General features: G+C 34.1%; 5 protein-coding genes and 1 non-coding gene across 11 annotated transcripts; 1 reads left to right on the forward strand and 5 right to left on the reverse strand.

The window, feature by feature from the left end:
• Positions 1–1470: 1470 nt before the first annotated feature.
• Positions 1471–1949, reverse strand: MIR5665. The gene has a single exon (NR_142972.1). It is a non-coding gene; the product is annotated as a microRNA ath-MIR5665 precursor (primary transcript).
• A 1454-nt stretch (positions 1950–3403) lies between these two features.
• On the reverse strand, positions 3404–6950 carry AT5G48110 (Terpenoid cyclases/Protein prenyltransferases superfamily protein). Its single transcript, NM_001344758.1, has 7 exons — positions 6528–6950; positions 6170–6434; positions 5691–6067; positions 5285–5506; positions 4695–4830; positions 3945–4190; positions 3404–3860 (listed from the first exon to the last, which is right to left on the reverse strand). The coding sequence occupies exons 3-7, from the start codon at positions 5816–5818 to the stop codon at positions 3573–3575; spliced, it is 1020 nt and encodes a 339-aa protein (NP_001318758.1). The 5' UTR covers positions 5819–6067; positions 6170–6434; positions 6528–6950; the 3' UTR covers positions 3404–3572.
• A 2862-nt stretch (positions 6951–9812) lies between these two features.
• On the reverse strand, positions 9813–17311 carry MET18 (ARM repeat superfamily protein). 3 transcript variants are annotated; one of them, NM_001344759.1, is made up of 22 exons: positions 17116–17311; positions 16982–17044; positions 16836–16890; positions 16660–16757; positions 16404–16562; positions 16245–16304; positions 15863–16051; positions 15711–15764; positions 15168–15254; positions 14362–15067; positions 13834–14213; positions 13632–13705; positions 12962–13067; positions 12024–12862; positions 11571–11646; positions 11388–11499; positions 11091–11167; positions 10910–10990; positions 10752–10831; positions 10583–10659; positions 10129–10231; positions 9813–10020 (listed from the first exon to the last, which is right to left on the reverse strand). In NM_001344759.1, exons 1-20 carry the CDS (start codon positions 17188–17190, stop codon positions 10626–10628), a joined length of 3405 nt encoding a protein of 1134 aa, NP_001318759.1. In that variant the 5' UTR covers positions 17191–17311; the 3' UTR covers positions 9813–10020; positions 10129–10231; positions 10583–10625. The 3 variants fall into 3 exon arrangements, with proteins under 3 accessions (NP_001318759.1, NP_001330951.1, NP_199623.2); NM_001344760.1 differs by lacking the exon at positions 9813–10020 and having other exon boundaries at positions 10173–10231; positions 10476–10659; positions 17116–17284; NM_124186.5 differs by lacking the exons at positions 9813–10020; positions 10129–10231 and having other exon boundaries at positions 10284–10659; positions 17116–17303.
• Positions 17312–18517: 1206 nt separating this feature from the next.
• AT5G48130 (Phototropic-responsive NPH3 family protein) lies at positions 18518–20929 on the forward strand. The gene is made up of 4 exons (NM_124187.2): positions 18518–18804; positions 18903–18972; positions 19085–20170; positions 20243–20929. The coding sequence occupies exons 1-4, from the start codon at positions 18707–18709 to the stop codon at positions 20864–20866; spliced, it is 1878 nt and encodes a 625-aa protein (NP_199624.1). The 5' UTR covers positions 18518–18706; the 3' UTR covers positions 20867–20929.
• Positions 20930–21081: 152 nt separating this feature from the next.
• Positions 21082–22944, reverse strand: AT5G48140 (Pectin lyase-like superfamily protein). Its single transcript, NM_124188.4, has 4 exons — positions 22715–22944; positions 22325–22627; positions 21726–22244; positions 21082–21574 (listed from the first exon to the last, which is right to left on the reverse strand). Exons 1-4 carry the CDS (start codon positions 22826–22828, stop codon positions 21323–21325), a joined length of 1188 nt encoding a protein of 395 aa, NP_199625.1. The 5' UTR covers positions 22829–22944; the 3' UTR covers positions 21082–21322.
• Positions 22945–24653: 1709 nt separating this feature from the next.
• Positions 24654–27204, reverse strand: PAT1 (GRAS family transcription factor). 4 transcript variants are annotated; one of them, NM_001344761.1, is made up of 4 exons: positions 26919–27204; positions 26725–26804; positions 25448–26488; positions 24654–25363 (listed from the first exon to the last, which is right to left on the reverse strand). In NM_001344761.1, the coding sequence occupies exons 3-4, from the start codon at positions 26467–26469 to the stop codon at positions 24913–24915; spliced, it is 1473 nt and encodes a 490-aa protein (NP_001332482.1). In that variant the 5' UTR covers positions 26470–26488; positions 26725–26804; positions 26919–27204; the 3' UTR covers positions 24654–24912. The 4 variants fall into 4 exon arrangements, with proteins under 4 accessions (NP_001332482.1, NP_974903.1, NP_199626.1 ...); NM_203174.3 differs by having other exon boundaries at positions 25448–26499; NM_124189.6 differs by lacking the exon at positions 26725–26804 and having other exon boundaries at positions 25448–26499.
• Between the last annotated feature and the right edge of the window lie 256 nt (positions 27205–27460).

The raw sequence follows: 27460 nt of genomic DNA on the forward strand, positions 1-27460 counted from the left end.
CTGATAAATAACCAAACTCCAATGGATATGAATTTGGTTTGGTTTGGTTCCGGTTAGTTTACTCAAAATACCCAAAAAAATTAGAGTACTCGAAAAAAAAAACTAAATATCCAAATAGCTGAAACTGTTTTGACAAAATTATAATGGCCTAATATCCTAGTAGAGGATTGACCAAACATTTTGGTTCCATTCAAGCAACCATGGATATTTGGTTCGGTTCGATAATACCCGATATCTATGGATAGTGTGACTGAGATCCATTTAGGTACTTACTAATATCCATAACTAAACAAGGATCCTTCAATTCGGTTCGGTTCAGTTTGATTTTTTGGTTCCGGTTTTTATGGCAGATTTAGTTGGTTGAATCCTTTAAAGTAACTCCCCATCTTCCATTTCAAGTTGGAATCCTTCTAATGTTACACTTTTTCTTTTCTTGTTTTCTTTCTTTTAGTTTTCCAAATAAGATTCTTCTAATTGATTGTTTTTTTTGGATTGGTCTTCCTTATTAAAATGTCAATTTCAAGTTTTGTTTTCATCATTTTGTCTTTAACTAATCAAAAGATTATATTATATTTAAACAATGTATAAATTTTTCGTATTTGAGATAAAATTTATATATAAAAAGATTTGTTCCCCAATGTGTTTATGGATCCTAAGATATTAAACTTAAATGCGCTAAAATATTTTAAATTAAAATAATATTGGATAAATACAATGCAATAACACAACTTTTAAGTTTATAAATATGCTTAAAATTTAAATTCAAATATGTTATTGATTTATATTATACAAATAAATTTGCAGCTTATAGTTTGGAGTTTCAATTCAATTTTATAATATATAAAAAAATTCGATGGTGTTAAATGCATACATGTTTATATTATTATTTTTAATTAAAGAAATACAATGAATTTAATATAAAGTTTTTTATCAAAAATTCGAGAGATTGAATTTTGGTATGTTTAGTTAATAAGAATAAGTAGTAACGTATATGGAATTAATAGTGTTTGGAAAAATGAATAGTAAAATTAAATAAATAATTAATGAAAAGACAAGAATAATGGTAGATTTAATTTACCACATAAACAAAAAAAACTCTTTTTTACTTTACAAAAAATAATAGTATAATATTATTAATCTATTGTATTTCTTGTTGATTATTGAGAAAACTACAACAATTATCATATTTTTAATTTCTTTCAAAATTTACCACATTTCTAATTTCTTTTCAGTTTCTACCACATTTATTATTTAAATTACCAATTTACCCTCTCTATTTATATTTCTTATTTATCTCTCCTCTTTATTTCTTTTTTCTCTCTATTTATTTTCTATTTCTATTTATCTCTATTTCCTCGAAACATGTGTGCTTTAACCAATAAACATTATATCTCCTGAGACTAAACAAATAACTTTCGTTTTTATCTCGAGATCTTGTTCTCGATTGGAAATTCTCTGTTGCGTCTAGATTTTGTCTCTGATTTCATCATCTTTCAAAATTATCATGAATCCCAGATCTTGTCCACCAATTGTCCTCATTTAAGGGTTTCGAATTTTATTTAGATTTTTCACCATCTATTTTGGTCTACAGATTAGTTGAGCATTATTGTCTTCTCCGACCCGATTTATTGATTTTTTTCTTTCTATTGCAAAATAACCAAAAAATCAAGTTATATCATATTATCTTGTCTACCATTCGATCTGAATTTGTTCCTGATCTGATTTTATTACTCATTCGATATGAACTTGTCTCTGATATAACATATTATTTAAATAAAATTATATGCAATTATAAACGTGTAGGTGAAGACAATAATGCTTAACTAATCTGTGAACCAAAATAGATTGTGAAAAATCTAAATAAGAATCAAAATCTTTAAATGAAAACAATTGGTAGACAAGATGTGGAATTCATAATAATAGAGAAAAATGATGAAATCGAAAACAAGACATAAACGTAACAAAGAATTTCTAATCGAAAACAGGATCTGGAGACAAAAAGAAAAGTGTATCACCAATTGTCCTTTATCTCCAAATTTGTACGTAACAATTAAATGTGATAGATTTTAAAATTTATTGTTAATTGTTATAGACTTTAAAACCATTTTTCGAAAAGTAATAGATTTTAAAAGATTCCCTTAATTATTAGCAATTACATTAAAAACAATTCTGTCAGAGGTCTTATCTCGAGTTTCCCCTCTCCCACCAAAGAAAAGGATCTTATCTCGAACTATTAATTACAATAGCAGCTTGATATGTCTACCACGTGTTTTGGAATCCTTTATAGGATCTCGAAGCTTATTGTAATACGTAGGGATAAACGATTAAGATTTAAAGCCGACTCAAAATTAAGGACTTTTATAAAGTATAAACAATAAGGGGACTATTAATTACAATAGCAGGTTGATATGTCTATCACGTGTCTTGGAATCCTCTATAAGACCTCGAGGCTTATTTTAATACGTAGGGATAAACGATTAAGATTTAAGGCCGACTCGAGATTAAAGAGTTTATAGTATAAACAATAAGGGAACTATCGAAATTTTGAAAATGCCGGTGTGCTAGGAGCGTTTGGTTTAGTGTTTACGTCATTAAATTGATAAATATACTGTCATATGAGACTTTAATGTAATAAAATAAATTCATTAAAACTAGGTCATGGACATGGTGAATAACCTAGCATCAACGTATAAGGAATTTTATATTTAGTAAGAGAAGTTAATTTTGGGGTTAACATGTGAGTTGTGACCAACTAAAAAAGCTATGTGAGAGAAGAACATTGTATACAATAAAATAAATCTGATATGTGAATCTGTGATATACACGATATGCGTTTTTTGTTTTGTCGGAAGAGATAATTGTATACCATAACGGGATAGTATTGGATATTTGATATTTAAATTTTAATATTACTATGATTCTATGAAATATTTTTTGTGAAATGGTAGGAACTAAACTTAAGAAATGAAAAGTTTTTCTTTGTTAGTATAGATGTGTCCATCAAATACAGTCTCTTTGTCCGAGTAGCATATACAAACATACCTAGTTCTGACAAACTATAATTTTGATTTCCTGCTTCCAATATACAATTTTTTTAGTTGATGGGAAAGAAATAGGAGATAATAATTTTTCTTCTGGATGAAATGTTAAATTTATTATCCAAATAAGGAAAAAGGATTTTATGTAAAAAAGGAGCAAAGACCAAAATGTATAAATTAAAAACACCTTTAACTTGGAGTAGTAATCTCAACTATGGAGAGTCATGATATCTAAGTGACACTACACGTACGTTGGCAGATCGTTTTTCGCAATCAATCGAGTCAAGTGACTATCCGTTCGTTGGGTTGATATATGTCTTCGTTTGTTTCTCTCCTTCCACACAAAATATAGAAACCACAGGCCATGTATGAATGGATCCATTATAACACAACAGAGATTATAAATATAGACAAAAATATAGATGTATTCAAAACACTTACTCAAATTATAAGGTAAATATGGATGGTAAAACGCAAACGTTTTCACTTATTCGGGAAATTGAAGAGGTTCGTAAAGACTTGGAATCATAGACCCTAAATGGTGATTAGATCAAGGAACAAAGAGGTGATTTGGCCTCCTACTATCCCTGTATAGGTTAATCCATCGCCATGCTTGTAGTTGGTATCGATAACCCGTCCAACGTTAAAAGCTATACGCACAAGTTTCAAAGGTACTGTCGTCTTAAAATACTCTTCATTCACTAGCTTGGAAGTATGTTTAATCCTTCTATGAAACTCTAGAAACGCTTCTTCTTCGGTAACTTTATATTGTTTCATATAGCAGTTGATTCCTGTCGCAATCTCTCCTCTAGCCATTTCATCCTAATTATCATTTCATACCAGATTTTGTAAGTTATATAAACGAAAGAATAGGTATATGTGATTCGTGTGCATTCCAAATTGTACCTTGTAGGTGGCAACATCATCTCTGAGACGTGATTTTAGATCTATAGTTTGAATGAATTTCGGTCTTGATCTTATCCAGTCAAAAGCTTCTTTTCCTGCTTCCCCCATACCAATGAAGGCGAACGCAACCGTGACATCTACTCCCCCAGTCACTATTCCAACCTCCATGTATTCGTCATAGTTTGGTATGTATCCCGTGCGTGCCCACTTTGATATTGTAAGGTCCGCTCTGAATAGTCTTTTCCACTGTTTAAGCATCCATATCAATTCATCACATTATATACGTACCAAGAAGAGTTCCACCACTTCAAGTAAATTAGAAGCCCTATATACTTTATTTAGTTTTTCAAAAAAAATAATTACGTAATACTCTTTTTGTTTCATTATATATGATGTTTTGGCTAAAAGCACAAAATTTAAAAAACTAATTAATCTTTGTGTTATTTTTTTTTTACATCTAATTAAAAGATAATTTGATAAATATAAAAATTTACATAGATATAATATAGAAAGAAAAAAGCTAATTTGGGAACGACAAGAAAGAATTTTTAAGCTTTTCTTTATCTTTAATTTTTTGTTGTGCAAATGTTAAAGAAGATTATTTGGTACGAAAAATCATATCACATATGTAAATAACATTTTTTAAGATGATTATTTTAAGATTAATTTAAATGTTGTTGACAAAAAAACAAAAACCTAATTTGTAAAACATTTGTTCAAACATATCTTTATATTTGAGGAGATACATACCTCGTCTATTCCATATTCCACACTGTACAATCTTCCTTCTGATCTCACTTCTCCTTTGAAATCTTCCATAAGGTCTATCAATGACCTCAAGAGGACCTTCATATGATCTGGCATGTCTATGGCATCAGTTTCCCACCTGTTGTAATTTGAATTAAAACCCATGTCAAATGATCCTATTATCTTCCACGGTTCCACCATGATCATTATTCTTAAAAATATATATAAATTGTTTATTCACAATACATATATGGAACTATAAACTATCCATGGGATGGGCATTAAAAATAAAAATGTTACAAGGACATCGACTTAACAACAAACGAACAAAAAAAACATTTTTCCAAGTATATGCATCAAAATCAGCTTTATCGGTAGGGCTGGACACCGAACATGTACTTTTGAATTTATTAGACCAACTATTTGAGTGTATCCTAATGGAATTTAATTAAACAAACAAATACGTACGTACAACTAAAATAGTTTTCCTAACAACTTGCTATTATATCAGACTTTTTCTTATCACTTTTAGGGAAAAATGTTATGGGAAGAAAAATATTGGGATAAGACCAGAAGAAGATATCAAAACGTACCTTTCCATATTTTCAGTGAAAGCAATAGCTTCTGGAAGAGTACAATAGGCATCATATAGGTCATCTATAATGGTCCACAACACCAAGGACTTGCTCAGTATTATTCTAGCAACTGAATATTGTGGCTCCATATACACTGCCATTGCCCAGTAGAGGCACTCCACGGCTCTAACTCTGTAGTAATTAGGGATCTTTGATTCCAAGTCAAGCTCTTTCCACCATCTGCACTTACGAAAATAGAGAATAATAACATGAAAATATTTTTTTTATTCTATAAATAAAGTAGGATAAAACGTGTACTTCACGATGGTTTGAAGCTCTTGAATATGTGCAACTGCATGAACTTAGAATGATGACATGAAAACATTTTTTTATTCTATAAATAGAGTATAAGATAAAGGTTTACTTCACGATAGTTTGAAGCTCTTGAACATAATGCAACTGCATGAACTTGAAATTGATCTTGGCAAATTTTAGCAAGGTCTCGTCGTGATGTGTCTCTTGTTCATAGAACTGTATATATTCTCTTGACATCACCACCTCTGCGTTTTCTTGCTGAGAAAGATACAACACGTTTTTTATGTGCCCAGATAAATGTTCCTCATTGCTGCCTCCAACAAAATAGTTCCAAGTGTTTCCGCGTGAAGCCCATTGCTTCGTCAAGGATTTCTTCTGTATTCGTCCCAAAATATGAAGCTTCGTAGAAGCTTAGCATACCTCTTACATCATCGAGAAGGCATTTCTTAAAATCCCCATTTTCTTCTTTAAACCTATTGAACACATCTATGTATAGATATATCTTTGCATTAGTATATATGAATTTCCTCATTTATAAATGGTTTGTGCACTCTTTTGATACATGTCTAACAAAATAAGGTTTCTCACCGGAAGATAACTTGTGACGGTACAGCCTAAAAACCCTGAAGATGACAGAAATGCTATACATATCCTCTTCTCCCAGGTTCATATCCTCCACGTTCTCGAAATCAACTTTCAGGAATTCTTCGATCTGTTTCTCGAAATGGTAAGCGACTCCAAGACTGACTAGCAGATGGATCAAGTGAATCCTCTCCTTTACGTCCATACAAACCAGCTTTTCACTCACTTTAGCCTTAAGTGCCTCGATATCTCTCCCAAGGCTATCAATTTCCTTTATAGATTAAAATATATAAACTTTTTTAGCACATCAAATATGTAGCTATTGAAAGATATATATTCTTAAAGAGGTCATATCTTTGCATACCGACTGGTTGGCGGAAATGGAAAGGAAGCGATCATCCAATAGGGAAGGTGGAAACTGAAATAACGGACGATTTGCGGCTTCATGATCACTGTTAATGCTCGTCCTAGCTCTAGTTACGACCAACTTTTTGGGGAACGGATTCTTAGAAAACCTAAGACAGCGAACTGGGATGAACGAGCTCAAGCTTTTTGGCCCACAATGAACAAGAGTTTGAGAGAGCGACCCATTTTTAGTTATTGCTTCCATTTTTCTTCTCGAACTTTGGATTGGAGAAGCAAACTAAACTTAAGGCTCTTTATAGAGTTATTTACAAGTTTAACTGACATAGGGTTCGATCGTAACATCGTTCAAACAAGGTGGTTAAAAGTTTTTTAGCGGTTGTGCAAAATTAAAGGCAGTTAAAGAGAAGATGGTAAAAGATAGCAGACGAGAAATGAGTGGTTAAATAATAGTTATGATAGGTAACAAGCGACTAAATGGTAAAAACATTGTTAAGTTGGATTGGTAACATCATTTAAAAAGTTTCTGCGGTTTTAAGATGAAGGTCAAAGAAAAGACGGTTAGAAATATGGAACAGAAATGACGATTGAGTTAAAACGAGCGTATGTGGGTATGTGGACAGGTTTAAATCAACATTAATATAAAAATAAATTGACAGCTAAATACTAATACTGACTGGCTAAATCCTCATTTTATTATTTTTAATAGTATTAATATTAGACATATCAAATCAACCTAATTTATATAAAATTATATAAAACAAAAATTGTCATATGATATACCATTACTTAATAAAAATTATATAATATATTTATGTTTTATAAAATGGTACACTTAACAAACTTTTATATACAATACATAATTATTAAATTTTAAAATCACTACTTTTAATAAATAAATAGTCACGCTGTACCGGTGGTTAAAATTTAATACTATTTATGATTAGTAACAAGTGGTGGAGCAAAATCATTATTATAATTGTAATACTAAATACATTAAATTTAAAGATAAACTTTTAAATTTATTTTCATTTTTAAACTTTTTCCAAAAGTAATAATATATAAAATTATTGTTAAGAAAATTAAAATATTAAATAATTACACAGATTTCAACTGCCCGTTTTTATAAACAAGATGGTTCTAAGCTCACTTATCTTTTGATGGTTCATAACCCCACTTTTGATCACCTATTTCAGCAACTCGTTTTATTCCTACATTTCAACGGCTTATCTGATTGGTAATCAAACGAACGGTTAAATTTCCGACCGATCTTAAACATGCTACCAAGTAAAATTACTGTCAATAGCAAAATATAATAGTAAATTACTGTCAAGATAGCAAATTAAAATATTATAGTATTATTAATCTCTTGTTTTTCTCGTTAATTTTTGTTTTCTTCTTTTTTTGAATAACTAAAATATTCTAGAACTAAAACTCGAACATTTCTTTATATCAGGAAACAAAACATTTTATATAATCATTTTCCAATGCCAGTATTTTTTATTATTTAATTATATAAATCTACGCAATTATATAATTTATCTTTCTGTCGCCAGATCTTATCTCGAACTTTCCCCTCTCCCACTCCAAAAAAAGTTCTTATCTCGATTAAGACCGATTAAAGTAACATATCTCAAGAAATAATGACTCAAATCAATGGTGCAAATTCGTGGATATGTCTACCACGTGTTTGGGAATCCATATGAGAATCTGGAGGCTTTTTTATTAAACGTCAATTTTATTTCATTATTTTGTCTTTAAATAATCAAAAGATTATATATTAATACTCCCTCAGTTTCACAATATAATTTGTTTTGGACTAACTTTTTTATTTTACAATATTAGTTGTTTTCAAGTTTCTATACAAATTATATAATTTTAATATTTTATGATTATTTCTATAATGCAGTCTCTTTTATAATTGGTTAAACTTTTTAAAAGTAAATATTCTTAACTTGTGTGTTTTTAGCTAAAACAACTTATATTGTAAAACAAAAGGAGTACTTAAATAATGGATGAGAAAATAATCATTTTATTCCTCAATTATTTGCAATTAATACAATTGTTTCCTAACTATCGTCTGCACAAATTTAATCCTCGAGTTATCGTTAACTTAACAAATTTGTTTCTAAATTTACTCAACGTTTATTTGTAAATAGAAAAATATTAAATTACCCGATTAAAACCTCATAAAATATGTATATATAAAAAAAATATTCCCCACATAAAATATGTTTTTGGATTCTGCAGTATTATAAATAAATTTTGTAAATAAGCTTAAATAATTTAAACTAAAAAATGTTATATATGACAATAACATAACTTTTTAACTTATAAATAAATTTAAAAATTAAATTTCAAATACTTTATTGATTTATATTACACAAATAAAATTATATTTACATCATTCATAAATTTAAATTTATAGATATGCAATTTCAATTCATTTTTTGTAATATACAAAATAATTTGATGGTGTTAAGATGTATATATATTATTTATTTACGCCATTTTTAAATACTATATACACACATGATTAAATCAATAATTTAATCAACAATAGTGGCCAATGATCGGTAGAGACGGAGGACTCGGAGGCAAATTGAAGCCATCCTTTGGTTTCTTGAAGAAGAGAGAGTAACAGAGGACTGAAAGTAGGCAGAGGAGGATTAAGATGAACAAATTTTGAAAGTCAAAGTTCATTATTGCTTCCACTGTTGCTCAAAGTGAAAAAGCAGATGAATATATCAACAATCCATGAACGTGGAATAGTAGACAGATAGAATCTTTTCTTTTGAATAATATAGATAGTAATCAATTCAGACCATTTTTAAATACTCCTATATACACACATGATTAAATCATTAATTTAATCACTTAGACGATCTGATCTACCAAACTTTTTGATGGGTAATTGCAACTGGACGAATCATTGATACTCTTTGACCAACTTGCACATAACTTTGCATAACAAATACAGATTTACGGTTTAGTTTTATTTTTGTAACCCCTAATTAATATTTAAATTTAATGAGATTTTAGTGATATCGTATACAGATAAAAGGATCCATTTTTAGTATTATGCTTAGAATTGTCAAACTACTTAAGACAGTCATGTGTGATAAACTCAAGTATTTGAGGTAGATAGATGATATCAAACTACAATCATTTATTTCGACAAAAAGAAGATATATAGATGATATGACGGTTGTGCGGGGATCGAAGATGTAACGGTTGTAAAGCAACTCCGAAACAGAAGCAAAAGCAAGGGGATATAAGACATGACGGTTATATGTCTATTTGGTTTGTATCAAAATCAGAGTCGTTTGCTCGGTAAAAATCAAATTCAAGTTGGCATAACCAATTGGGAATTTCCGAATAATACAACAACAGAAATCTTATACTTATAACAAAAGACAAGAGGCAGCTTGTGGTGGTGTAGAAGAAGATGTTGTTCTGGAGCAATTCTAGTTTATGTCTCTGCAAAGCCGGCCCTGACAATATAAAGGACACAAAGCCCAATTGGTCATTAAAACTCTGTTTACAAAACGACAATAAATAGAAAAAAATACTTGAATTGTCCCCTTAGGTTACATACTTACATGGAACCAGAAGCGAAACGTTTGGAAACTCTTCTTTTTGTTTGGTAAAAGTACGCTTGCATGCTAAGACGTCCAAATCTTTTTTGTATAATTTACCTTAAAACTACATTCAAAATTGTCAAACTTTTTATATGATGAGAATATAATGAGAATCATTGACAAAAAAAACTGGAATTCAACTGGTCTTGAGAAATCAATGAACAAATATTACAAAGTTTTTGACAAGAATTTTAAAATCAATGATCTAATAACACCTATAATTTTGTTTGAATTTCGAAATTATTTAAAATTCGCTGACCAATAAACTCTTCTAAAGACTACTCAACTAAAGTGTAAGTGTCACTCACTGTATCACAAATGTTAGATGGTATTGGTTGGTATGCGTTAAATGTGTCACAAGACACTGATTCGCTGGCTCTCTAACAAATGTCACAAATGTAAAAAAGAATATTACTTTGAAGAAGATAACTTGGCTTCGTTAATCTCTCAATTCAACTTCAGAATATGTTACTTCCGGATGTGATTGACGCCCTGATTTTGACAATGATCAGAATTATTTCACAAGATAGTGATTAAAAGCCGCAATTACGAAAAAGATAACTGATGAGTTTTACGTTACTAACCAAGCCTGTCTGCACCTAATAGCTTCTTCTCGAACTTTCCGTTTCGGATCATCGAGTGACTTTTCTATTGCTTGTAAAACCTTGAAATAAATTCCAAAGTCATTAGACACATTTCTTACTCTACACTAAAAACATGTGGGTTAGATCTTTTAACTAACCTCTCTTCTGAAAGGATAAATCCTTCTATGCGGCAATTCCAACAACGCAACAAGACACTGAATTGATGTTTCTCTAACAACCTGCATACCATTTAACGTGGACATATTATCATTAGAAGATTCAAGAATCAATTCCGTTGGAAAAAACGAAGATGCTATAGAAAAGAAAATGATTTGTCACCATTAGATGCGGATATGATGTAAGCTTGATCAGGCATTCGATGATTATATGTGCATTATCACTGGCAGATTGTTGTCCTGCAAACAGATCAAATGGTTAATTCTCGGCAAAATTGAATATAAAATGTCTTTTTGAGGCTTATCAACTATTGCATTAACTCAACCATATACACAATCCCTATTATCAGTGGGCGCAAACGAATTTGAATCATATAAGAATTGTTTGATCTTCAACAAATGAAGCAAGATTTTATATAATGCAATAAGCTTTTGTATCCCAGCATCTAACTTTTCTTACCCTTAGTATCAGTAAGCGTTCCAGATAAAACCAGTAATAGACTGAAAAGAGTTTCTTTCTCCACAGAGTCCAAGCTTAAGACAGACAAGCCTTCCAGTATCAACGGTTGTAGCTGCACAGACCAATGTCTAATAAGAAACTGTTTAAAAAGGTACAAAAGACAAAGTCTAAATTAAGGCTCACCTTTTTGGTATTGTCCAATATGACTGTTACCGGAACATTGGATATAACATGAGCGAGAGCTACATGCAACATTGTTCTGAAAAAAAATGAAGAAACCAGTCAGCTGAGAATCAAATTTGTTGTTTGTCACAATAAACTGTAACTTGCCTATTTATGATATGTACTTGAAACTTGGAGCAACAACGAAGCCTAAACTAGTATGAGTTTATGTGGTAGCTACATCTAACCAAAATTAAACTAACAATCTTCAAGAGGTCTTCTTATTCTTCCAGAAAGGAACACTAAAACGGTTCTTGTGGGTGCAATTGCATTCTAGGGAAATGACATAGAAGGACTTAATGATGAAGACAGAGTACACACAAGAGCACCAAAGATGCTAATGACCAAACATTTTTCTATGAAAGAGTAGAACTATAAAAGAGTAACAATAAATATACTTAAAGATATATTTACCTCGATAGTGAAGTCTGGGAATTCATAATCAAAGACTCCAAAATGGGAACTATCGTAGAGAAACACCGCTGTTTATAGAGTGGTCGTATAACTGCATGGAATTTTCTGTTCAGACACACTTCCGAATCAGACATTATTATAGAGAATGCATCTGCTGCATGTTTCATGGCAGAAGGATGCAGCGCATGCCCAGAACAGTTATTGGATTTTAAACACTCTACTAGCACCAGAGCTATTTCATTAACTCTTTCATTGCCCCGCATGAGTAAACCTTTCCCAATCCATGCTAGTCCTGTGATTGCACGGGTTTGAAGGTCCAGAGAACCACAGTAACCTAAACATATCTTTGACATGGTTGTCTCACTTCCAACTATAATTTTAGCAGATCCATTAGAAGAAATCTTTTTTCCCGATGCAAAATCTGCGTGAAATATTATAGCACATGCTTCTTCCAAGGAACAATCCCTTGAGGTATTTGTTCCACCAGAACCCGAGCCCAATTTGTTAACCATTGAACCCAAAGCTTGAGCTGCTGGGATATAACCCTTAAGAAGTGTTACCAAAAGCAGATGTATAAGTGATTTCGCATCTGGAATGGATGCTGAGGGGGACGCAGCTATGATAACTGATGCAAATAGTGAAAGTATCAATTCATCCCTAGAGGACAAGTCACGCTGTAGACCCTCTAATGCAACAAAGGTCAAAGGAATAGACTCCATAGCTGGAAGCGTACAAGATGATACCACACTATAAGCTTTTTGGATTATACTGTTCTGTGAATCTACCAAAGCAATTCCTACAACTTGCCTCATCGTTGTCATCGCTGCCTCAACAAACTCCTGTTATAGAAGAGCAAATAAATTCATGACATCAAAAATAAATAAACCAAATCGAGTTCGAAGAGAAACAAAGAGTCTAAAGTTCATCTGAGCACTTACCCTACCATTAAAATCACAACTGAAAACTCCACAAAATTCAATTTGTTTCCACATACTGATAGCGAAATGCACCAAGAGTTGCTCGAGACCATCTATCTCAGCCACACTAATTGAGATCAGAACAAAATTCCACGAGTCAAAAGGACATGCAAAAGAGGAACGAAGAATATTGTTCTTGGCAGAGAGAAGGCATAGAGAAAAAGAATCTCCAATCAGATAAAAAACAGTGGAGCCATACACATGGATGCACCACAAATGTTTTTAAGTTTTCATCTTTGGAACGATAAAATTTGTAAATGAAGGAAAAAGACACAAAGAGGTCTCTATTTTGTAAAGGAATAATAGAAAAGACACTCGTGCTATTGCATTGCTTGTTGGTTTCCATGTGCTTATTATAACTCTCTGTTAGGTGAATGTGCCATCTATAGTTGTTTTCTATGTCTATTATAAAATCTTGACGGATTCTACCGAGTTACAAGGGGTTGACTAAGGGGAATAACACAATGAACCTGAACAGAGAGAACCTAAATACGCTACCAAAGTATGGCAGTTAACAAGTTGTATCATCCAGAATAGTTGGCTGTTTACGAACAACTAAAAGTCTAGATACTCACGCTGGCAAAGCTAGTTTATCTATGAGATAAAATAAATTCAAGAAAAGTTTGGGTACCGTGGAAGCAATTTGTTGGTCAAACACTTCAGGAGCTGAGAGCAATTGTCAATTGACTCGAAGTTTCCATTGACCTGACAAGTGGTTTCCAAATAGAAGTTAGATACAAGGAAGCTCTCGATCTGTTGCTTGTTGGAGATAGAAACTGTTAGATCAAATATAAGTGAAAACTTTATGGTCTAGTCACGGGGGTAACACATACATAGAAATCAGACAAACTGGAACAAAAAGCTTCTTCCAATCCTTGAACCATTTTCTCCACATACTTTGGTCCAGTGGAGCAAACTTCTGAAGTTGCTTCTAATATCATCTGATATGGAAGACCACAATGACTAGAACAGGCCAATGAGACCAAATTGTCGACAACTATACTCATGTAGCTCATAGCCTTGTCACTCTCATGATACCGATCAATAAATGAGCCGATACAGACCAGTGCCTTCAATGCCAATTCCCACACCACTGTTTTGCCACTCTTGGCTGTAATGATTGATGTTAATGTCACCAAAATATTCTCGAATTCGGTTCTCGATACAGGAGAAGAGCCGCCCCGAAACATACCCATAGTCAGCAAACCCTTAACTGTATTCATTAACAAAATAAATCATTTAGATAATAGGAATAAGAACATGGTAACCTAGAAAAAATTGTAGACCGAGTTCAGTATTAAGAAAAGACGGCAAGAACCACAAGATGGTGATATATCTATTAAGTAACCACAAGCATTCACCTCCAAGATATACATCCACAACAGAATCATCATTCGAGCGGCATACTGCAGAAGTGAACACCTGGATCAATGGAACTGAGAAGCTTTTCACCATAGAGCACCCTGAGTTTGCACATCCAGATGTTGGAGAACATTCCTCGAAACCCAGAATAAGATCTTTTGATGCTGCAAGAAGTTCAATGCATAGATGAAGACCTCCATGGTAGAGTCTGGTAGAGACTGTAGAGTTTCCGTTTTGAACAACATCGCCAGTAGAAGTTTTCTCTACAATCCCTAGAGTATTCATAAGGCGGAAAAATATGGCTTCAAAGATTATATTGCATGACTGAACCGAAGCTTTGGCAGAAACAGACAGTATCTGACTGATAACAAGAACCTCCAGTTTGCTTGGGTCAGGCATTTCTTTATACTGAGGGTATCTATAGATGGTATCAAAGACTGTGTTTATGCGTGTATCATCAACTACAAAACCTAAAAACGAGATATCTTGCTTAACAAGCCTCTGAAGAAGACTAACAGCATCTCTGTGGATCTCATTCATTTCAAACCCTGGACTAGTGAGGGATTCTATAGCAAATGACAAATGTGTCCCAGTAGAGGAATAAAATGTATCTTTCAAAGCAGACCAAAGAGCTCCATAGTGCTTCTTCATTCTGTCTACTCCATATTTCAAAGCGCAATCTTTCAGACATTTCAAAGAATCAACCTATACAGGTTTGAGTGGAACAAAAATAACTACACTTGTCCAACATCCGGAGTGGCATATAATCTAGATGTATTAACAGAAAACTACATGTTAAACGCACCTTTGCGACTGGTAGAGAAGAAGAAAGCTTTTCAAGAAGCAACGGAATAGCATACGGTTCAAAGAAAGGTGTCGAAGAGATCGCCAGCTGCAAATTGAATAAAGTACATCAGTGAATAAATTTAACCTAATGTTATACATTTATATATATATAAACAGGATTTATCATAATTCTCCCATTTTTAACCTAATACCATTTCAGCCATGCTTGAAACTGCAAGCCATACTTAGATGTAGAAAACAAAAATTAGTATTTCCATCTTCAAGGCATCTGTGCCCTCAGAAGCAGAGAAGCATATAAATTACCAGAGACAGGACAAGTCACTGTACTTTGCCTAACAGCTTTCAAAGAATGGACATGATATGCGAAATAGCTTTTCAGTCTAATCTTCATACCATTTTCTAAGGGTCTAAAACATTTTATTTTTAAGGAACTCCAAACCAGAATGATCAACTGATATTTAACCTTGAGAAACTAAGCCATTGAGCCACAATAAGCCAGCAAGAACTTTATGCAAATCATGAATTATGACACAATACTCACCAGTAGTCCCCTTGAGAGATCCTCTCTTCTAATATTAGCTTCGTCATCTTTTGTCTAATTAACCCAAAAAAAGAGCACACTAAACAGTTTAGTGAAAGAAAGAGAAACCCATCTATATAGCACATCATAAAAAGGATAGGCTTTAAACTCACATGCGTAAAATGAAGTGGGAAGTAGCAACCAATAACTTCAAAAAGATCAGATGCATCAGAAGCGAGTGGACCAGAAGGACTGGGGAACAAAGGAGCCAAAAGCTCTACTAGATGAAAAACTATCATTAAGCATTGAGGATCTTTTTCTCCGTCGATGGCTTCACACATAGCATAAACAAGTAGATCACCCTAGGAAATGGCCGTTTAGTCAATAGGATTACAAGAAAGTGAGGAAAGGTCCCGAGTAGTATTACAAATTTGGATACATATAAATAATTATTTGTCTTCCTACAAAGCTGACTCAAATAGATTTCCAAGAAAACATTCCTCACACAGTAGATCGAATGTTTAATTCTGAACTAAGTAGAGAGCATTAGCATACCATAGTCAAAATAGCTTCAGAATGTTGTTGTAAAAGGCACTCCAGAAGTTCAAAAGCGAGCTGCAAAGTCATTTAGCAGAAGATAATGAAAAAACCATCCAGCGTAGAACACAATCATTCAGATTAGATAACAGAATACTACAAATAACCGCTTCATACTTTGCGCTCATGCAGTGCTAAAGCTTGCACTTGCACATTCTGTATCATTGACTTCGCCATAGCTTGTACATCGATATCAGTAACCACACCAGCTACATCTTTCCTCTTCAGTAGAGCCAAACAACCAACAAGCGCCCCGCACATCGCTCTCCAATCTGCCTGATTCAAGTACAACAATCGTTTCACTTCTATGTTAAAACAATTGAATAGACACATTGGAATCGAGTATAATCAAACTTAAGAAGTATCAAATTACCAGCTTTTCGGAAAAGAATCCAACGAGCGTATGAACTATTGTATCGTTCAACGGCTTTGCTTTCAAACAATCGAGAATCTCCGCAAGCAGGAGAATACCTATAGTTATGAACACACCAATGTCCAATTGCGTTCAAATTGATAAGCTCATTAAACTAAGCTAGTGAATCGAAATACCTCGTGCTCGAACGAGGTTATCGGTTGTTGTCAAATACATCTCCATCTCTCTAACCTAAACATTAGCAATACAGAAATAAGCCAACAACACAAATAAAGCCTACGGAAGAATATTCAGAAGTTGTCAAGTGAGTGGAAATTGTTACCAATTGGGTAATAGATAAAGAATCATTCTCCAAAGAAGAAGCAATTGCTTTAAGACTATCATCCTGAAAACAAAATTAAACTTGGTGAATCAATGAAACTGTTGTTCTAAGTCTCAAAATTGATCAAAAGGTACCTGTTGAGAAGAGGAACGATTAGTGTCAACAAAAGTTTCGAGATGTTGAACGAGCTGATTCGGTTCTACCATCATCGCTACAAAAAGGGTTTTTAGGGTTTTTGATTTCTGAGGAGAGAGAGCTTCGCGAGCTCCGACGAAAAGAGGAAGAGAGGACAAAAAAAGAGCCGCCAAAGGAAGTGAAGGAGGAGGAAAACGAAGTGGTATTTTTGTAATTTAGATGAAAAATTATCGATATAACGTGGCGGATGTACATTGGTCGCTGAGTGTAAATATAGGCTCGCTTTGTTTTTGTTTTTACTTTTGGGCTTCTGATTATTTGGGCTGTTAGGCAATTTCCATGTTGTTGGGCCTGATCCCAAGAAATTAGAAATAGTACTTCGCTGGTTTTGGTATGAATTGCAGGAACTTTGTGCTGATGAATAGCATAAACCAAGTTTTAAGAATTAAGAGTGATTTTTTTTTTGTCAAAAAAAAAAAGAATAAAGAGTGATCAATTTTTTTTAAGGGAATTAACCGAATTTAGTCGTTTACGTGTTTTATTTATTTACGTATTGATTCTTTATGTCCTTTAGAGTTCAAATTTAAAGCTAACCGTTTAGGGCGTTTTCTAGAATTTGTAATGTTTCATATTGTTTTTGTTGGCATTTCTTTATCTATGTGGTTTAATAGAGTACACTTTAAATAACTTAAAGATAGCATAGAATACTAAAAATATTGCTGTCATTTTTACCAAAAAATCTATGTTAGCCTTTTTTTTTTTTGTCGACAAATCTATGTTAGTCTAGTAAATCCATTTAAATCTATGTTACATGTGTGTCAATATAAGTAATTCTCTAATAATTTCCTACTTTAGCCTCCTTTTCCCTGTTTTCTATGAGCGAATTCTTCCTAAGTAAGCAATACAGTACTTCGATTTCCTCTCTTGATTTTCTCGTAATGTACGATGGTTGCAAAAATATATATTTATATTCGTAGAAATACTCAAATCACTATTAATTAACGTATATTACATAACTCGAAGACCAGATCGTAACATCATAAATAAGCGTCACCAAAATGTCTGGTTAGAACTATTTAGAGTCTTGTTACAGTTAATGCATGAAAAAGAAAGAAAGTGTTGGAGTAAAAAACAAAAATGTTGTTGAAAAAAGCGAAGAAAAAATGTTATAATACAAGATTTTTCAACTCTTCTCAACACTCGAGGAACGTCGTCTTCAACTTCTTGCCTTGAATTTTGAGATCTTCTTTTTGAGCTCAACACTCGTGCGCATCTGACTTTGACCCAACATCTACTACGCATATATGTGTGTGTGCCTGCATGCAAGTAGCCATATTATAGTTTAATGTTTGATAAAAACGAAAACCAAAAGAAACTTTCTTTTTCTCAAATCTTCCTTAGCGTCCTCTTGTTTCGTGGATCCTAGAACCCTTTTTCTTCCTCTTCAATCCCCAAAACACGCAACTTTCTTCTTCAAAAATATAATAGTGAAGAAGAATAAATGAACGACCAAATGTCTCCAGTTTCATCATACCATATTGGTTTTGATATACTTTATCTACTTAGTTTTCACAATTTATATACTCAATAATGGAAACTTTCAGCCTCAAGGATTGTTCGTCCGTCGCCTCCAGCCCGATTTCTTCTCCAAATATCAGTACCCTTTTGAAAATCAAAGTTCTTTCTTGGTATGAATCTCAAGACTATCTTCGTGATGTCATATAACAAATCTGAATTATTCATGTTGTAGACTTATGTAATGTAACTGTGTGTGTGTGTGTCACAGGAGTAAAGAGACCGGTCTACCCGCGTCAGTACATGTTCGAGTTTGCAACAAGAGTTTTAACCTTCACAAGGTAATAATGATAATCAAATCTCTCTCTCAAGAAATTCTGTTTTCAACCAATACATGTAGCTTAGTGGTTTTTGTTAATATAATGCCTTACTTTTTTTGTTTATCTTTTGTAGAGTCTCTTGTGTGCAAAGAGCGGATATTTTAAGGAAAGAGAGGATCAGCTATCGGAGATCGAGATACCACAAGAGTTTCCTGGTGGAGCAGAGACCTTTGAGAAGATTATGCTTTTCATTTATGGCTGTCCAACTTTAATACATCCTTTCAACATCGCTGGACTACGATGTGCAGCTCAATTTCTTGAAATGACAGAGCAACATTCGACGGGTAACCTCTGCGAGAGATTTGACCTTTATCTAAACCAAGTTGTCTTGCAAAACTGGGATGACACGTTAGTTGTTCTGAAGAAATGTCAGGATCTAGTGCCTTGGTCTGAAGATCTACTCATCGTGAGCCGGTGCATTGAGTCTCTGGCTTTCACGGCTTGTATGGAGATTCTCGATCCCGAAAGACGAAGAGAAAAGCCAGTCATCATGCTTGAAGGTATGGTGAATCAACCATGGGAATATACAAACATAGAGAGAATAATAAACCAAGATACTTGGATCAAAGACCTCACGGATCTTCCATTCGAATTCTTCAAAAAGATTATTGGGTCGCTTAGAAGACAAGGTATGAAAGAAAGATATGTAAGTCCATTGGTCGCCCTTTACGCCAGTAAATCTGTAATACCTGAAGGTCAAACTAATACTGATATTCTGCAAAGAGCTCTAGATCTGCTTCTTACAAGAGACAAGGCATATAGGTTTGTTCCAGTTGGGTTTTATTTTGCGTGTCTTGCACACAATTTGAAGCATGACACTGTGTTAAAGCTGCAAGATCAGATTGTATCTCTTCTTCACACTGCCCAACCCGAAAACTTTATATACCCGAAAGCCGGGAACAGGCAAGTTGCTTTCAGTCAGGAGTTGCTTACAATGGAAAGCCTGTTTTCAGTATATGTATCAACAGAATCGGAACGCCATCTTACTTCCTCCTCAAGCAACGTGAGAGTTGGAAAACTGTGGGATATTTTTCTCTCTCGTTTACCGTATGATCAAGAGATGAAAACTACAAGGTTCATTGAGCTGATTGAGACAGTCCCAATGTCATTCAGAGAGAGTCATGACCAACTTTACCTTGCAGTAAACGCATTTCTTCAGGTATGCGCCTTCACTTTTTCCTTCTTCCATTATGTATAAATTAAACCTAATGCCTGTGTGGCTCTGCTTTAGGTACATACAAATATATCTCAAGAAGAAAAAGGATCAATCTGCAGTTACCTAAACTGCCAAAAGCTATCACAAGAAGCGTCCCTCGAACTCGTTAAAAACGAGAAAATGCCATTACGTTTGGTTGTCCAAGCTCTCTTTATCCAACAGCTGAACACACACCAAGCTTTTAAAGACTGTTCGGACTCATTCAGATTCACAAACTCTGCAGACTTCTCTGGTAGTGTTGTCCCAAGCTCAAGACCCTTAACTTCCCAACAAAGCCCTTGCACTGATGATGAAACGGGGCCAAGAAACAGACCGTTATGCTTCTTGATGCAGAAAGATGCAACATTGGATGAGTTTGAGTCAACGAGCTTCAGAATCCATAACCTCGAAGAGCAACTAGTTTCTTTAAAGAAGAGCCTTCACTCCCACGACAACCTAAAGAAGCCAAATTGCCTTGGAAAAAGATCAGCGAGTAGAAACAAAAACACCTTTGGCCAAGTCACAACGGCTTGTATTGGCTCTGTAAGCTTTACTTCACAGAGAAAATATGCAAATAGGCTACTCCAGATTCTACGTAGAGTTAACTTGTTTGGAAGTAGAAAAACTAATAGATCGAAAGCAGGTGAGAGTGAAAGATGAACATTTATCAAATGTAAGTATAAATTTACAATAATAATCGCTGAATACAAAATTTATCAAAAATTTACTTAAAAATAGAGTTTTGATTGGGTATGGATTAAAAAACATCGACCAGGATTTGTAATATGTAGTTGTGTTTTTTTTTTTTTAATAACCTTGTAGCGGTCGAATAGCCTACTCACCAGGTTTCTAATATAATGGACCTAAAGGATGCCACCATTTCGCCAATGATTTCGTTACAAATATCTTTGTTCAACTATATTGAATGCAGTTTGGAATTAGTCACAAGTTATTAAATTAGTTAGATGTTTTTTTTTTTCAAGAATGGTTCATTTCTTACAATATACCAAAAGCTCAAAAAAATAGGTCATTTCACAAAGATATCAATTGAAGCATACAGCATACACTAAGGGTGTACATTTAGATTGTGTATTGAGTTTATAATATATACACATTCTACTTTGGTGGCTTTGTCACCGGGCTGCTACACGCTTTTGGAATCTGAGTTCCCACAAGCTTTGGTGATACGTTAGAGCATTGGAAAGTCGCTGGACCATCTGCTCCGGTATACTGGATGTTCACGTCACCAACCTCAACGTTCTGACATGGATATCCCTTGCTACACAAAAGCTTCACTGCGTCTTTGTTTCCTGATGTTCCTCTGATCTTCTTGAAGCTAATGTTGGCCAACTTGATCGTTGATGGTTTCTACGAAAAAAAAAAAAAACAGAACATCAAACTTCTTGGAATCATAACCAATTGTAGTGCTCATGCACTTTCCATATATATACTACAAGAAAACATGCAAATTTATCACAAAGAAAAATGATGACCACTATAATGCATGTTTTGTACGTACCTGCTTGTTGCATTGGTTCCATGGGCAGTACTCTTGGTCGATGAGGATGGGGTTGCTGACGTTCTTGAGGAGGATGTTCTCGAAATGGATATCGGAGGCGGTTGTGGTACAAGCAGCAGAAGGCCATGTCTTGATCCTTAGACCATTGTCAGTCTCTTGGAGAGTGCAGTTGATGATCTTGATGCCACTAACGTTTTCCTCGTGGCTGTACCTTCCAAGACTTCCAATACTGATTCCATGTCCCGGACCGCATGTAACTCTTTCGACAAGAAGGTTCTTCATCCCATCTCCAACAGAGACACAGTCATCTCCTGTGGAGATAAATGAATTGATGATCTTGATTCCGTCACTTCTTCCAACGTGGATACCATCGGTGTTGGGACTCTCTGCAGGGGCAATGATCTTGACGTCTTCGAATGTCACGTTCTTTGCTCCAATGACGTTAATGTGGAAGTGCTTTGCATCTAAGGAGGTAATGCCTCTAATTTTCGCGTCGGTGACGAAATCAAACCTAATGCTCTGTTCAAGAATGCCACCAAAACATCAACAAAAACAGTTAATCGCGGAGTTATCTTATAAAATATGAGAGGGTTTCTTACGATGGGGAGCTTCTTGCAGTTGAAAGTCTTGTGGCAGTTGTTGACCCTCCAAGCTGCGTTTCCTTCACCGTCGAAAACACCACCTCCGTTCAACTTAAACCCATTAATGTTGCGGAAAGCGACCCATTTCTCCTTTCCATTAGCGTTACCGTCAGCTTTCACGGTACCTAGAAGAGCAATCCTTATAGGAGCTTTGCATGGACCCATCATCACGATCTCCCCAAGCTTGTATTCACCTTTTGGGATCATAACGGTGCTCTTTGTCGGGAATTGGCATGCCTCATTGAATGCTTTCAACAATGCCTACATCGTAAAGATATTAAAAATTACTTGGAGAACAAGAAGAAAATGTATAGATAAACGAGATTGTTGTTAGGTTTTAGAACTGACGTTAGTGATATCAGAACCTGGAGGAGAATTAATATTGAAGATCTTTGCATTAGCTGATAAACCTAACAAACAAAAAACAAAGAATGCTGATACACCAAAATGTACACGACCCATAATTGGGATTTAGTTTAGTCACTAGCTAGTGATTACTTTTATTTACTTTATTTTTTTTTTGTAATACACTAGTTATGACTATCTATTTATTTTACAGTATTTTTTATTTTTTATGTTTTGTTTCTATGTTTTGCTACCATTATATAGTATCTAGGAGGAGAGAGATTTGAAAGTTCCACTTTCTTCTCCACCATTCACTTTTCAGCTTGTTTAAACGATATTTTTGGATTTCATTTTTAGAAGAAAAAAAAAAAAGACTATTTCCAGACGTAATGAGGCCTAAATATCGATTGTGAGATCTGTGGAGTATATGTGTGGTCTGTTGCAAGCTCTTTTTCTGGTTACGTTAGGAGTCATAACTATATAAAAATAGGTTGGAGAGATTAGAAGGCAACTGTAAATTGAGAGAGAGTTCTATATTGGACTGATGGTTGTTTCCATTGGCTTGGGGTACACTTAAAAAAATTCGTTAGGGATGTTACAAACAAATAGCTCCTAATTGAAACTCAATGTCTAGAGGTTAACTACTACAATGAAAAAAACATCTAACGAGTCTTGAGTAGAATCTTAAGGATCTAATCATTTTATATAATTTTATTAACATGATAAATTAAAATACGAGAAAGGTTTATCAAAATTAGATTAAATTAGAACAACATAATAATCTTATAATCATGATTAAAAGTTTTATAGCATACATATATATACTCCAATAAATCTGATATGTTGATGAAATACATTTCAAAAAGTAAATATTTAATTATATAGAAATTTATTTATATAAGCCTTTTATCAAAAAAAAAGAAATTAATATTAATTTTTGGAAATAAGTATCTTAAATCATGTGGTTACAAAATAAAATATTGATATGCATGGTTGGTGCTCTTATATCTTCGTGACATACTACATAGTCTTCGTACTCGTCTATTCTCCTCATTCAAGCTTACTTTTTGTGAAGAATCGGAAAAGTTGGGGAGATATCCCCGAGGAGACAGTTATTGTTCTGATTTACTAGACAAGCGTAACAAAAAAACGTGCAACAGTTTGACTAATTGTAAGTTTGGTTTAGAACTGAGGCGCAAAACACACTGACAAAACTTTATACTTTGACTCCCAAGTCCCAAGCAAGCCAAAGCGTGAGAGAAATTATTGGGATTGATTTTCCGGCATCAATCTACAGCCGCGTCAAACTTAATGTTATCATGAGATTACCTAAATGTTGTTGCATACATAGATCACGCTATATTCTATAAGGGTCAAAATTAACATTTATGAGTTTTTCGTAGGTGGTAGAAGACCAAATGAGATCAAGAATTAGAGATCGACCAATATGGAATGATCGCAATGAGTAACCAAAATTACATAATTGGTAAGGATTCAATTATAAGAAAATTAAAAAATAAAAATTTTGAAGATTTTTTCTTTTTCTTTTTCTTTTTGAATTGAATGTAAAATTATATTCAACAAACAACATTTTTACAAAATTTAAATTATATTCTAAGAATATATTTTATATTTTTGATTATGTTAATGAAGAAATTTTAGGTCTAGTTCGTATGTATAGTTCAATACGTAGTCCTTTTCTTATAAGAATTTAATATTTCTCATAAGAAACCATTGTTGTGTTCATATATGCTTTTCTTTAGTCGCGTAGGGTTATTGGTTTCACTCCCTCTAATCAATATATGTCGAAGATTATTATTAATGATGATATATAAAAGATTAAAAGTAGGTGTCAAATTAAATTCAGACACACTGCGAAAGAGACATTTACACGTGTTCTCTCTCAAAATTATTGAAGTCGCTGCGATGTCACAAAAGTATGAAAAGACTATTTTGTAATTTTATTGAAACTAGATTGATTTCATATATTACATTATTACAAAGATCCATTCGTGTGAACTACATACTTAAATTTTGATTGAGGAAAGAGTTGACTTTGACATTTGAGCAATTGTGCACACTCTTGGTCTCTAGTAGTAAACATAAGATTCTTCAAATGTTTTGAAGATTCAAATGAGCGACTAAATTGCATACAAGTAGAAACACATTAATTGCCATCACACTAGAGAAATGTCACTGTCTCATTTCCAAGCACACGAGGCAACCAAATCTCGATGCATCCAACCAAGATACAAAGCTCCATCTCTTTCTTCTAGCCTGTACTTGTCTGAGTAGTTCCTAAGCAGACTTTTAATGGTTGAATTCACCAAGGGACTCAACGGGTAAGGAGTGAAACCCGCCATCCCAAACCGTGACCTCCATTTTCCTAGGAGCTCGTGTCGCTCCACCCGATCAGCTCCTTCACATGCGATGATGTTCACGACATCTCTTGCTAGACAATGTTGCTCCACATTAATCCTCTGTTTGTGATCTCTTGGTAGAGTCACATCAATTGACTCAAACATCGCGGCATAGTAGTTCATTGTCTCCATGAACCTCGGGAAGAAAGCGGCTGTGTTTGTGTTTGACTCTTGTTCCACAAGAGTCACCACCTTGGGAGATAAGCTCTTCACCATTCTCAATAACCGGTCGCTGCAAATTATATTCAACTTAGTCAAAGGACTAAACAAAAGACTCATCCTACGTGTAAACAAATTTTAATAATAAAAACTATACCGGTGATTCTCGGTGCTCACGCTTTCGTCTGGCATATGATGAAGCACAAAGGCAAAGTTTACGGCTAGAGCTTCCCCAGGTCGAACCCCGAGGTTTTTAGGTTTAACCTCGGAAACTGACACCGATACCGAGTTAAACTCGAATGGAACGTTGAACTGCTTAGCAAGCTTAGCGAGTCTATTTCCAACAATGCTTAGGCCACCTCCACGAGCATACGCTGAAGTCATATCATCGATACCCGTTATCCGAATCCGCGGAGGCCCACCAGGCCTAGCTGCAAAAGCCTGGATAAGAGTGACCCATTGACTCCCTTGACCGATTTGGAAATCAATAATGTGAACTCTGTTTTCTTCCTTCATTGCCTCAGCAATAGCACCATTTGCTGACATGTATCCAAACTTGAAGTAAGGACAAACCTCATAGAGAATGTGCATGTAAGAGAGAAGCTCTGTGCTAGCCGGTTCAGGACACCTATTAAGTGCTTTGTATATAGAACTGCCCGACGAAGCTAGCTGCGCCACTAGACCTTCCAATAAGTAAGCTCCCAACCGTTGAATAGGCTCACCAGAAACCGAAACCATCTGCCGCAACTTCTCCATCATTGAATGAGCCATCATAAGATCATTTTCCGACATAGCTTTGGCACATGAAACAAGATCAGCTCTTAAATCCCGCCTCGAGATAGCCTCTAGAGTTGATCTCCAACCATTAATCTCTTGACTCGCCGTGGAATCAAATGAGTCCGTGCAATCGACAAGTAAGTCCAACGAGTCCGGCCCCATCATCACCGTTTCGATTTCCCTAATCTTGTGTTTGAAGTCATTCAACTCATCCGTTACACAAGAGCCACATGTATCATCATATGTAGCAGTAGATAGAGCATTATAAGGAGGAGAGTCAGGAAATGGCTCGAGCGTACAAAACCGTTTACGAGAGTTGTTAACCGGTAAGTACCTAAGCTTCTCAACAGAGTTAGGCTCAAAATAATAAGCCTCAAGCTCTTGTCTAGGCTGCTTGTACATTTCTAGTCACTTCAATGATCTGCACAATAACTGCAAGTATAAAAAAATCAGACTTAAAGACTCATCTTAAACCATCCTAGAGAAGCTCTAAATTACCCTGAATTATTTTTGTAACTTAGATCAACATAACCTCAAGTTATATTCGTCTATACATAACACAATTCTAATGCAAATAACCACATAATTAGACATATATTAATCAAATCTATTGATAAAAACAGAGATTAAGAATCCAACAAAGCTACAAATTCATACCTTTTTAGGTTATCTAAGCAACATAACCACCAAATCAAAGAATTTTCCAACAGGATCAAAAGAAGAGGATGATTTAAGACCTAATATTATCATGTCATAAGATATAAAAGAAAAACAAAAGTTATAACTTGAGGAATCAAAGATCAAACAGAACTGTTCTAAGTGAACGAAAATCCAAATTTAGTAGTACCCACCTGACTTTTTCGGAGATGAGAAACCTTAAAGTAGTGAATGTTATTGAAGTTCCATGTGAACCAGAGGAAGAGAGAAGGGAAGAGAGAAAGTTGTCGGAGACAAGGCACATGGGAATGGCTCGAAAGACAAAACAGAAGTCTCACTCTTATCACAGAGAAAAAAAAAAAAGAAACAGAATCTTAAACCGGCGTGTGATTTACGATTATACCACTCAAACATGTCGCTCCCACCACCACATCATTTGATGATTTATTGAGCCTCCAATTATATTAGATACATGTCCCCGATTCATTATTTGTCTCAATCTAGTTTTCAACTTTCACTATCTCTAATCTTAGTTTAAGATTAAAGTATTAAAAAGATTTTTTTTTGTTAATCGGAAAATTCTAGGTCAAAACCGAAACATTCCCGAAATGCATATAAATTCAGGTTTTTTTAATCACTAAAATCGTCTATAAAATTGTCAAATTGTAAGTGCAAATTAATTCCTAAAACATACGAGAATAATTGATTTTTTTACCCTAAACATAATCAAACCAGA

Source organism: Arabidopsis thaliana, chromosome 5, assembly GCF_000001735.4.
Source record: "Arabidopsis thaliana chromosome 5, partial sequence".
NCBI classification, from domain to species: Eukaryota; Viridiplantae; Streptophyta; class Magnoliopsida; order Brassicales; family Brassicaceae; genus Arabidopsis; species Arabidopsis thaliana.

Bases quoted from the DNA above. Each gene is read 5' to 3' on its own strand.
- AT5G48130 (NM_124187.2), top strand. From the start codon at position 18,707: ATGGAAACTTTCAGCCTCAAGGATTGTTCGTCCGTCGCCTCCAGCCCG. The intron at 18,805-18,902 runs GTATGAATCTCA...TGTGTGTCACAG, and splicing joins AAAATCAAAGTTCTTTCTTG to GAGTAAAGAGACCGGTCTAC. The intron at 20,171-20,242 runs GTATGCGCCTTC...GCTCTGCTTTAG, and splicing joins CAGTAAACGCATTTCTTCAG to GTACATACAAATATATCTCA.
- MET18 (NM_001344759.1), bottom strand. From the start codon at position 17,190: ATGATGGTAGAACCGAATCAGCTCGTTCAACATCTCGAAACTTTTGTT. The intron at 15,765-15,862 runs GTGAGTTTAAAG...TGGGTTAATTAG, and splicing joins TCCCACTTCATTTTACGCAT to ACAAAAGATGACGAAGCTAA. The intron at 15,068-15,167 runs GTGCGTTTAACA...AAACCTGTATAG, and splicing joins CTTCTCTACCAGTCGCAAAG to GTTGATTCTTTGAAATGTCT.
- PAT1 (NM_124189.6), bottom strand. From the start codon at position 26,469: ATGTACAAGCAGCCTAGACAAGAGCTTGAGGCTTATTATTTTGAGCCT. The intron at 25,364-25,447 runs GTATAGTTTTTA...TATAATTTGCAG, and splicing joins GTGAGCACCGAGAATCACCG to CGACCGGTTATTGAGAATGG.
- AT5G48140 (NM_124188.4), bottom strand. From the start codon at position 22,828: ATGGGTCGTGTACATTTTGGTGTATCAGCATTCTTTGTTTTTTGTTTG. The intron at 22,628-22,714 runs GTCAGTTCTAAA...TTTACGATGTAG, and splicing joins CAGGTTCTGATATCACTAAC to GCATTGTTGAAAGCATTCAA. The intron at 22,245-22,324 runs GTAAGAAACCCT...ATTCTTGAACAG, and splicing joins ACTGCAAGAAGCTCCCCATC to AGCATTAGGTTTGATTTCGT.
- AT5G48110 (NM_001344758.1), bottom strand. From the start codon at position 5,818: ATGTCAAGAGAATATATACAGTTCTATGAACAAGAGACACATCACGAC. The intron at 4,831-5,284 runs GTACGTTTTGAT...AAATTACAACAG, and splicing joins TTCACTGAAAATATGGAAAG to GTGGGAAACTGATGCCATAG. The intron at 3,861-3,944 runs GTACAATTTGGA...AATGATAATTAG, and splicing joins ATGATGTTGCCACCTACAAG to GATGAAATGGCTAGAGGAGA.